This window comes from Branchiostoma belcheri, unplaced genomic scaffold (genome assembly GCF_001625305.1).
Source record: "Branchiostoma belcheri isolate BF01 breed outbred unplaced genomic scaffold, Haploidv18h27 scaffold40, whole genome shotgun sequence".
Taxonomy (NCBI): Eukaryota; Metazoa; Chordata; class Leptocardii; order Amphioxiformes; family Branchiostomatidae; genus Branchiostoma; species Branchiostoma belcheri.
In genome coordinates, this window is record NW_017804021.1 from 203348 (window position 1) to 214275 (window position 10928).

The window sequence follows — 10928 nt, forward strand, 5'->3', positions numbered from 1 at the left end:
TCCCCAAACAGCTGTCCTTCCTGATATATTGCCATTTAAAGATCGTTGACCTACATAAAAGACAGATCTAACGCAACCACACGCGGCTGTCCCAACCCACATCAATGGCCATACGGTCGTTGACCTACATACAAGACAACACCAAAAGAACAAAAAAAACAACAATATAACAGTTACTTCTTTTCCACATTCCTATAAAACAAAAGAGTTCAAACTTACACCACTAAATCTATATTACAATACATTTACACCATACAAAAATCTAGACTAATGCCACATCGGTACTTGAACTACAAACAAATAAAGAAATAAACACAAAAGGTCTATTAAGGGGACAGATCGACCTCCACGACTCTCATCTTTGAACTTAATCTTGGTAACCATCACAATAACATGCCAACCAAATTTCATTAACTTTCATCCACATATACAGAAGTTATCCTGCTCACAAGAAAATTAAGGAATTGCCCCCTGTAGTGACAATGAAACCCCTCACGAAGCTCATTAACGAACTTAACCTTGGTAACGACAATAGTAACGTCCACACCAAAATTTAGAATCAACATTTTACAAATACTTGAGTTATTTTGCTAACAAGCCACGAACACAAAAGGTGCACCTACGTGACGCACGGACCCCCGAAGAAGCCCAAACTTGTACGTGACTTCAGCCTCAACAACGGTAATCTGCCTGCCAAAAATCATTGACGTCGAATCATGCCTGCCAGAGTTATATCGCAAAATCCGCAGTTCCCCACACTGCGGCGAGACAATTTCATAGTCCTTCTAACGAAGACAATGAATTTGAAGACTAAATCATTCGCCAAACCATACTCTGTGTCATTTGTTCAACCTTCAAAACCACGTAGATTTCATAATGAAAAACTTTTTTGGGGCCAAATTTTTTTTTATTCGCACGCTCGCATCAGTTTTGGGGTTCCCAGAGGATGTCATCCATATAATCAAATCAGCATGGCCTAAGTGGCCACGTCAAATCTCTCGTGAAATCACGAGACATCGGTCTGGCCTTTCTTTGTGGGAGACCTGACAGATTCCATAGGGCGAACGTACGCTCTTTGTGATTGGTGGAATCAGGAAACCTTGACCGTCATCTCTCTCAGAAGTTGATAAAATTCCTCGGTGTCGTCAGAACGTAGAGAGACTTCCACCGGGGTGGCTGCACATCAGAGGCAACAGAAAGCTTCTACTCCGAGAAATCCAGTGATTTTCAACTGCAAGGTACTTGGGCTGCGTTTTCATATATTAATGTGTGCCTTGTACACATGTGTGGTGGGTACAAGCTACATCGAGCCGAGATAGCTTGTATTGTCTCGAAAAAAATCAGTCGGCACTCTACGACTGCCCCTCTAGTCTTTCATACATTTCACTGTAACAGTTGCGTAGAGAATTATAATCGCTTGCCAGACGTCCCTCTCTCTGGATCCATTTTTAACAGCAGCTTTTCCTAGTTAGGTTTATCAGGTTGGTAGAAAATAACCGACATTGGAGTTTTCTTTTATACAGCCAGTAATTTTGATCTCTCACCTAATTACGTTTCTCCAAATGTCTGAAGAAGGTGTCTGAAGCAGGGTTGACACATCTCTGGTTGTGCAAAAGAAAACTCCAATATCCGTATACGTACGTGGGGTCTGTTTTTGAAGGGTCAAGGGCATGAGTAAGACGTATCCAATTCTTTATTTTCAAGAGGATGTCAAGTTGGAGTTGTGTAGTCAAAAGATGGGGCCAAAGTTGCAATCTTCTTAGTGTACAAATCGTTCGTCGGCGAAGGTTAGACATCCAGGTAATAAGACAAGCCAAAAAAAAAACAGTTACTCGAGCAACTGGATATGATTTTGTCGGAACAGCAGGTTCATAAGTACGAACTGCACAAATCTTTCTTTCAAATGTAATGTTCATTGGCATACTTATCAGTGTTGGTTTGTTTGTTTGTTTCCAGGATGGCAGGAAAAACCAAATGGTTGTTGATCATCAAGATCAGCCATCTCTGACGGGCAACGTGTGAAAAGACCTGTCAGAAATGGAGAATCTAACGGATTATCCCGAGTATTACATAGGCTCATCCGAGTCGGACGTTGACTATAATTGGTACGAAGAGCTGTTTGGCGCCGAGGAGACGTTTTCTTTCCATCACAACGACACGACGGAACAGCGCAACCTTCCGGACAGTCTAACCGGAGCGTCGACGGATCCGGACGTTCCGGTCTTCATGAAAGCCATCCTGGGATCAGTCTACACGCTTACTATGATCACGTGCGGCGGGATTAACCTAATCCTGATCTACGTCATCATACAGTACAAGAAGATGCGGAACATGACCAACATGCTGATCGCTAATCTGGCCATGTCGGATTTTCTGATGGCCGTCATCTGCGTGCCGTTTGTGATGGACTACTACATTGTCCAGTCCCGGGTGTGGACACACGGACAGACGGCCTGCGCAGCGGTCAACTACACCAAGACCATGTCCCTGTACGTGTCCACTAACGCACTGTTGGTCATCGCCATTGACAGGTAAGGGCAGTAACGCTTACGCAGTAGAACAGACATAGGACCAGGGTTTGCAGAATTGGGACCATGGTTTACAGAATTGGGACCTGATTTACACAGACCTTTACGTGTACTATAAGGTGTGCGTATAGAATTTCGTGCAGATAAAGTTGCTGTACTTTATATTCTAACAAACTACGTATGTCCAACGCCGTGACAATCCAGATTTGGCAGTGGGATACGCTAATATTTACTACTAACTGTCTTTTTGGCTGCTAAACAAAAATGTGCGTTAATTGGTCTCTTTTAACTACAGCTAACAGCTTTCTTGGCTGTTCTACAAATTTCCTTTGCATTCTTTAAGTCTTTGAGCCAGCTTCAAACGTAAGATCCTTTGATGAAATAGCTAGCCTTTTGGCCGCTATACAAATTTCTAATTTACTTTGTTTTTGAAACAGGTAGAGTTTACCCACGGTTAAATGAACTAACACTCTTTTTGGCAGTTAACCAAATTGTTTGATAGTAATTAGTACTTACAGCTACAACTTTGTGGTTGGGTACGCTTATTTAACTTAAGGCCACACCAATTTTATTTGTGGGTTCTCGAATTTTTTCAGAAAAAATATGTAGTGGCAAGGCGAAAAAAAAGTTAGAAAATAGAGCCAGGCATTCTATGACAGGACTCATAGGAGCCTTGAGGTCTACAAACCAGGCCGGTTTGTAATTCATGTTTGTAATTTATTTACTCAAACCACTGCATTGATAGATGGAAAAACTGTAACAACTCTGGGAAGGGAGCTTCAACTGTTGGGGGAAAATATGTGCATTTTAGAGTTGATTCAGAGCTTGATGTTTGTTTTCAAATCGGAAAAAAGAAGCGAGCGAATCCAAGAACCAATGAATTCGAACCAACTTGGTGTGGCCTAATCGTCATTTTGTCTGGAAGACATTTCTTTGGCATAATATTAATGATGAATCAAAGTAGATTGGTTTTGACACAGCTGTGTGGACTATAGCTAATAACAATATTTTGGGTCCTTGGGCAAAACTAATTGTTTGCGTCGTTTTTCTTAACGAATCGTAGCTTTTAGACACGGCATATGAACTAACAGGTTTCTTGGCCGGCGGTAAACAAACTTTCTTTTGGTCTTTGAACCAAACCCAAATTTCGGACAGTTACATAAAAATATGTTTTGGCCGTCAAACCAAAGGCTTAAGTGTCGTTTTGGCTGCTAGACAACATTTATCTTGTATTATGTCATTGCACCAAAAGCAAAATGACCAGGGACACGGTCGTATGAACTAACGATGTTTTGATCCTTTAAATTAGCCTTTTGGACCAGATGCAATTCCTAGACACGGGTATATCAACTAATCGTCTTTCTGCCTGTTACACAAATTGTCTTTTAAAGTACGTTCAGTCATTGAAGGTTTGACAGAAAGTATATGACTCAACGAATGCTAACAAAATTGATACATATGTATATACCTAGAATACTGATAATGTCTGTAGAGTACAGGCTAGCAGAAGTAGCGCTCTTCCCATATACATGTTTCTTCCGTTATAAAAGAAAGTCGGGGTTTTCCTTATTTCCTCTACTAGACCATGAAACAGATTCCTTCTCGGCGTTGGCCATGTCTGGCTGAGATAAACAGATATACAGTGAAGAAACAATGAAGTTCAAGGTTATTCTATCGTTTCCAGTCCTTTGTCGTCCTCTGATACTGCATTAGTCGGTAACTGTAGAGGTTATCACTGATCGAGTGTAAAGAATTCCGCACGAATCGCCTTATTGTTATGCTAGCAGATAACATGCGTATATCATAGATTTACATCATTTGTCAGTTTGTTCATATCTTAGGCCACAGCAAGTACATTTTATGGATGATATCATCTGCTAACTCCAAATCTGATGCGCTAGGGCGAAAACAAACAAGTCGGACAAAAAAAAGTTCCTATGTGTACTCATATGCGATGGACTTCTCATTGTCAACACTCCCCACCAAACACAAGCAATTGTACCTCACAGGTTTTCTGTAGCCCTTATGGTCTCTGGACCGGTACCGATAGACTTTTACGATATATTTGCTCATTTTCATCATGTTGACCGCTATCGATCGTGTCGACATTTTGTCAGTCGAAAATCAATGCGCGCCTTGATGTCATCACCAAATTACTTGCTGGGGGGAAGCTAGCCCGACTAAGGTTGCTGAAACATTTTTTTTTATCTTTGATATCAGGTACTTGGTGATCTGTCACCCAAGTATCACCCGGCTGACGGGTAAGTGGGCGGCTGGGGTTGTTGCCTTGGCTTGGCTGGCGGCCATCTTGTTCGCGGTGCCTGCCGGGAGATATTCCGTTGTCATCCCGTACCACATAAACGAGCAAGTGTTCTGCGGACAACTCTGGCCAATACACGAAAAAGAGAGGTAAAGGGATTCACGTTGGAACTTGAAAGTACACTTAAGTCGAGGGCTGGGGGTTACTTTTCGATATAAAATCCATCAATAGATTCGTGTGCGTTTTGGTACGTGTACTAGGTCTGTCCAAGAAAGCTTGGTTTGAGATTTGGAGTTGCTAAATAACAGTAATTACCAGCCACCCCCACTATCCACAAATATCCCACAGCTTTAAAGACAAGTACAATTGTTAGAGACCAAACCCCCATGCACACCCTTTGGGGCACGGGAAAGGGTAGCACTGCAAGGTAGCCCAGTATGGGGCCCGGCCAACCTTTTCCGGATACCCTCATGCCTGGCTTGGCTAGCCAGCCTTTTCCGCGAACCCTAAAAATCATTCTTGTTCATTCTTCTCTCTATTCCCTGCAGGTACCGGGTATACTACTTGTCGGTGTTCGTCCTGGAGTTTGCCCTGCCAGTGTTGATGATGATCTTCTGCTACAGCTGCATACTCAAGAAGGTGTGCTGCCGCCGGATCCCGGGACATCAAACCAGTCTGCAGGTATCTTGAAAGTTCATCAACTGTGTTGGTAGAAGTTATCATGAAGTAACTGTAATTTCCAACAAGAGAAATTAGATTACACAAGGACGTATAATGTCCTTGGATTACACAAATTTTTGGCTGTACAACTCTAGTCTTATTGGACTAAGTAAAAAAATCTTGGAGACTGAGCCAGACTTCTTTGTACGCGGAATTAAAGAGGCCATCTCCACCAGGGCATTGCAACCATCCCAGAACAAAGACGGGGGGTGCCACTGACTTTCTGCAACATATGATCCTCTGATCATATGTTGCAGAAGCTATGTCATCTGCATAACGTGACATCACATGCAGAAGCTATGAATCTCTCACCAGAAAACACTTAGAAAAGAGTTGTTTTTAAGTATTCGTTCTTTTAGGCATGTTTATTCCTCCAATGCCAATAGGCATCAGCCGTTGCGAAGTCTCGACTGAAGGCGGTCCGAATCCTAGTGGTCATCCTTGTTCTGTACATCGTGTGCTGGGGACCGTACCACGTGGTCACGATCATCCGGGACTACTACCCGGAGATGCTGTCCATGTCTTCCTTCAACAACTCCCTGATGTACACGGTCGAGGCGCTGGCCATGGGCAACAGCATGATGGACACACTCGTCTACATCGCGTTGAACGAAAACATCCGCTCAACCATGAAGCACGCCCCTCGCGACATTCTGCAGAACTACAGGCAGTGGCGCGGACGGAAGGTTCGGCCGAGCATCCGAAGCTTCGCGGCCAACATCGGCATGTCACCGGCTGGCTCGCAGAGGTCCATGCGGAATGTCGGTCTGACCTTCATAGCGCCAGCGAACGGCGCTCGAAGGTCGCCGCGTCAGGATGTCATCGGGACTACGTCGGAAACGGAGATCTTGTAGACAAACTGAACATATGTACAAATTGTACTACACTGTACATATGATCATGGAGCTAGAACTAGTAGAAGTCTTTTAACTTCATATGATGTAAACCTATTGAACAACCCACTTGCAACGAGAGACTGCAACCAATGAGCGACCAAAAATTTGAAAGATCGCCGAAAGAATTTCATGGAAAATGAAAGAGCATTTTTTCAGATTTTGTATGTCAGATTCTTTTGAATCATACTTTTATCGATGCGATCGTGCATCATTTTCCTATTTTAAAACTATTATCTAAGACATTATATTTTTTTCGCCAAACAATTAGCCTTATTTTTGCGCCATTAGGTTTTTTAAAACTTCTTCTTCCCTTTGATATACAAATGTACATGTACTCACTGCCAGGCAAATACTGGCCAATACTGTATTGAACATGCGTATCCAAGAAAGTTGTAAAAAAACATGGCATGGAAGGGATATATTTCATGAAACTACATAACTATGTCTACTTAAACACAATATTCTAAGCATTTTATACAACACGACATTTTACGCATTTTGTTATAAATGGGGTACTTTGGTTTGTATTTTGGCTATACCTTAGGTTAGCAATATCATATCAGTTATATAATAAACCAAACTACAATGAACTGTGGATCTAATCATCATTTTATCGATAAGTTTGCTAGTAGATAAGTTTCACACTTTTCCTGTACTTTTCTTTGATGTCATCTATAAGTTTTTGCCTTGAAATCCATATATTTACACACTCACACATAGATACATAGATAGGATAGATAAGTAGATACAGATAGATAGATAGATACACATGTAGATATATTCAGACATGATAGATCAATATATTGATATACATGTACATGCTAGAAAAGCCGACTGAGAAATAATGTACATGTACAACCATTTTTCTAGCTAGTTCTATGCCTCAATTCGAATTGGTTAGAGTAAGGATCAGGCATGGCTCTGAATAGTCCACAAGTATCCAGAATTGTACCTGGGGCAAATGTACATTCATGGATACATTATTAGTAAGCTATATTAGTATGTTTACATTTGCTGATGGAAAACATTATAATGTTTTTGCTCAGTTTCTTCTTCTTCTCCAAACAAATAAAGTCAATGACCTGGACCAGAAGGCTGTCACCATGGTACCTGGTGCTGTAGCAGACACACTGTGGTGTTGGGTTACATTTTGTAGCAGGGCAAAGTTGGAGGGACTGCTCACTATACATGTATATTGTACCAGTTGCTGGTAAAAAAAAAGGAAAGTGATCTCGATCCAGTTTTAGCTCACTATAGATCTAATCTCCTACAGTATTTACAACTTCATTGCACCAGAGAAATTCCCCTAGCTATTTATAATTTCGACAAGAACAATGAACAGTGGACCACAGCTTAACGTCCCGTCCTAAGGACTGTGACCCTTTGCAGTAGTATGCATGTCTGGTGAATGACACAGGCGGGATTTGAACTCCCAACCTCTTGGTCCAGATGCAGGGTTGTTCCAAACAGTGCAGCAGAATAGTCACACTGGTCACATCTGTAGGGTCTTTCTCCTGTTTTACTTTGCGTATGTTGTGATAAGTTTGACCTCACAGTCATACTGCATTCACAATCCCCACACATGTAGGGATTCTATGGCTTGCCGGTGTGTTTAACAAGATGCAACAGAATAGTCATATTTACATATGCTCCTGAATACGAGTTTTCATATGTCGGAATAAGAGGAACTTTCAAGTTGTCCTGCATCCACACTCCCTGCACATAAAAGGTTTCTCAGAAGTCTGGGTTACTATAAGGAGGGACAAAGTGTATTTCTGTGCTTCACACTGGTCAGACTTGTAGAGTTTTTCTTCGGTATGAGATGCATGTATCATAGGTTTCAATGAGTCAGTCCTTTGAGCAGTGTATGTTGATTTATGGTCACCTAAGGTGGATTTCCTTCTTCTGCAAACTGGTCACACTGTTCTTCTTTGTGTTCTCTCATATGGCGGAATAAGTTAGACTTGTCAGGAGCCCTGTACCCACACTCTCCACATATGTAGGGTTTTTGAACAGTGTGCTTTTTTAGATGTTTGTCCAAACTGGATTTCTGTGCTGCAGAATAGTCGCACTGGTCACACTTGTAAGGTTTTTCTCCTGTATGGGTTCTCACATGATGGGTTAGGTTGGACTTCTCAGCGGTCATGTATCCACACTCCCTACATATGTATGGTAGCTCACCAGTGTGTTTTGTTTTATGTTGATTCAAAGATAATTTATGTGCTGCAGAATAGTCACACTGGTCACATTTGTAGGGTTTTACTCCTGTATGAATTCTCATATGCCTGGACAAATTAGCCTGTTCAGCTGTTGTGTATCCACACTTCCCACACATGTAGGGTTTGTCACCAGTGTGCTTTGTGAGATGCTTGTCCAAACTGGATTTCTGTGCTGCAGAATAGTCGCACTGGTCACACTTGTAAGGTTTTTCTCCTGTGTGGGTTCTCACGTGTTGAGATAAGTTGGACTTTATAGCTGTCCTGTAATCACACTCCCTACATATGTAGGGTTTCTCACCAGTGTGATTTGCTAGATGTTTGTCCAAAGCAGACTTGTGTGCTGCAGAATAGTCACACTGGTCACATTTGTAGGGTTTTATTCCTGTATGGATCCTCATATGTCTGGATAAGTTGGCCTGGTCAGCTGTCATGTATCCACACTTCCCACACATGTAGGGTTTATCACCAGTGTGTTTTGTTAGATGTTTGTCCAAACTGGATTTCTGTGCTGCAGAATAGTCGCACTGGTTACACTTATAAGGTTTTTCTCCTGTATGGGTCCTCAAATGTTGGGTTAGGTTGGATTTTATAGCTGTCTTATATTCGCACTTCCCACACGTGTAGGGCTTTGCACCGGTGTGCTTTGCTAGATGTTTGTCCAAAGCAGACTTGTCTGCTGCAGAATAGTCACACTGGTCACACTTGTAGGGTTTATCTTCAGTATGAATTCTCATATGTCTGGTTAAGTTGGCCTGTACAGTCGTCCTATATCCGCACTTCCCACACATGTAGGGTTTCTCACCAGTGTGTTGCGGTAGATGATTGTCCAAAGCAGATTTGTGTGCTGTGGAGTAGTCACACTGGTCACACTTGTACGGTTTTTCTTCTGAATGATTTTTCACATGTCTGGATAAGTTAGACCTGTAATCTGTCCGGTATCCACACTCCCAACACATGAAGCGTTTTTCGCCAGTGTTGTTCAGTTGAACCTCTTGTGCTGCCATCTGTTCCTCAGCATTTGTTGTGTTGCTGTCACACTTTGACTCATACTCACAGACAACCTGGGAAACACCGGTGGGAGACCCATCATTAAAGCAGTTCTGATCTACTCCAGTGGGAGACCCTTGTTCTGCCATTGCCATGTCCAGCCTAGTGAGAAAGTAAAAATAATAGTATTATTTAATTAATAACTTTTCTTGAGTTAAATGCCCATTTTCTCAAATTGCAGTATATACTTTGCTACTAAGTGGGCAGCTCCTACAAAATTACAATAAGCTCTTATTCATTCACTCACTGCTATCTCTTAACAAAGTTTTACATGAATAAACCATAATTTCATTCATTCATTCCACTGATCACTTCTAGGTGCTTGTGTTTAAGGTCACAAATAACACTACGAATGCCTAGATAAACAATCAAAGGTGAAATCACGTGAAAAATAAACATACAATACCATACTTTATAGTAAATTCTACGTCAATGACATGTATCAGCGATCACCATGACGTCACAGAGTGGTAGGCGAAATTAGATGACGCTTGGCTGGTTTGCCTACCAAAATTGTCTACTAAATGTCTTGAAATAATTTGTAAACAAAATTTCCTGTAAACAACAGCGATCTCTCGTGTTATCTGAAATGCATCATTATCTCGCTTGCGCAGCAACCAGCCATCTGCCGCACGCCCCCCTCCCATTTTCCATCATACTCATACCCAGAAAAGACACAAAAACCATGGTCTCATTGTGGCCGTTCGACCACAGAAATGAGCCCCAAACTCTTACGCTCGGTTCCTAAGTCTTACCTGCTTCCTATGACGGCTTTTCTCTTCACGGAAACCGGGACTGGCGTACTCGGGGGGACAGCTTTGTTTTTCGTCGTATAGAGGGGTCAGACTTTAATATGACCTAGGTCAAAGGTGAATATGCTCCCTGATTACCCGAATAGTGTTTTTCAGGTTACCGTGTATTGTTTTTGCTCACAGTCCTTTGTGCGCCACCATTTTCTTTCCCATAATGTTAAGAGGGAGGTGTACACATATATGATGGGGAAGGTTAAACACGGCTGTGACCATGGTAACTGGTGCTGTAGCAGACACCTTGTGGTGTTGGTAATATATTACTAATTATTAGAATATGTTTGAATACGATGGCAGTAGTTTTTAGGCCAGACCATGTGAAGGTAAACATTATGCATTTGATTTGCAAATGTTACCTTTCTAGGTTATACTTTGACCAGGAGTGAAAGACTTTTTACCAACCTGGGCAGTATTAGGTCAAAAGTTTCCTCATACCAGAAACTTTTGTT

At 41.9% G+C, this 10928-nt stretch overlaps 2 protein-coding genes across 2 annotated transcripts; one reads left to right on the top strand and one right to left on the bottom strand.

The window, feature by feature from the left end:
- The first annotated feature begins 1149 nt into the window (after window positions 1-1149).
- Window positions 1150-6544, top strand: LOC109477570 (prokineticin receptor 1-like). The gene is made up of 5 exons (XM_019778894.1): window positions 1150-1238; window positions 1957-2531; window positions 4749-4937; window positions 5337-5469; window positions 5895-6544. The coding sequence occupies exons 2-5, from the start codon at window positions 2038-2040 to the stop codon at window positions 6360-6362; spliced, it is 1284 nt and encodes a 427-aa protein (XP_019634453.1). The 5' UTR covers window positions 1150-1238; window positions 1957-2037; the 3' UTR covers window positions 6363-6544.
- A 1025-nt stretch (window positions 6545-7569) lies between these two features.
- Window positions 7570-9765, bottom strand: LOC109477630 (zinc finger protein OZF-like). The gene is made up of 2 exons (XM_019778974.1): window positions 8369-9765; window positions 7570-7953 (listed from the first exon to the last, which is right to left on the bottom strand). The coding sequence occupies exons 1-2, from the start codon at window positions 9763-9765 to the stop codon at window positions 7758-7760; spliced, it is 1593 nt and encodes a 530-aa protein (XP_019634533.1). The 3' UTR covers window positions 7570-7757.
- Between the last annotated feature and the right edge of the window lie 1163 nt (window positions 9766-10928).

Excerpts from the sequence above, each read along its gene's own strand:
- LOC109477630 (XM_019778974.1), bottom strand. The coding sequence starts at position 9,765 with ATGGCAATGGCAGAACAAGGGTCTCCCACTGGAGTAGATCAGAACTGC. Across the intron at positions 7,954-8,368 it reads GGGTACAGGGCTCCTGACAA|GTCAAACTTATCACAACATA; the intron begins GTCTAACTTATT and ends TATGACTGTGAG.
- LOC109477570 (XM_019778894.1), top strand. The coding sequence starts at position 2,038 with ATGGAGAATCTAACGGATTATCCCGAGTATTACATAGGCTCATCCGAG. Across the intron at positions 4,938-5,336 it reads CCAATACACGAAAAAGAGAG|GTACCGGGTATACTACTTGT; the intron begins GTAAAGGGATTC and ends TATTCCCTGCAG. Across the intron at positions 5,470-5,894 it reads GACATCAAACCAGTCTGCAG|GCATCAGCCGTTGCGAAGTC; the intron begins GTATCTTGAAAG and ends CAATGCCAATAG.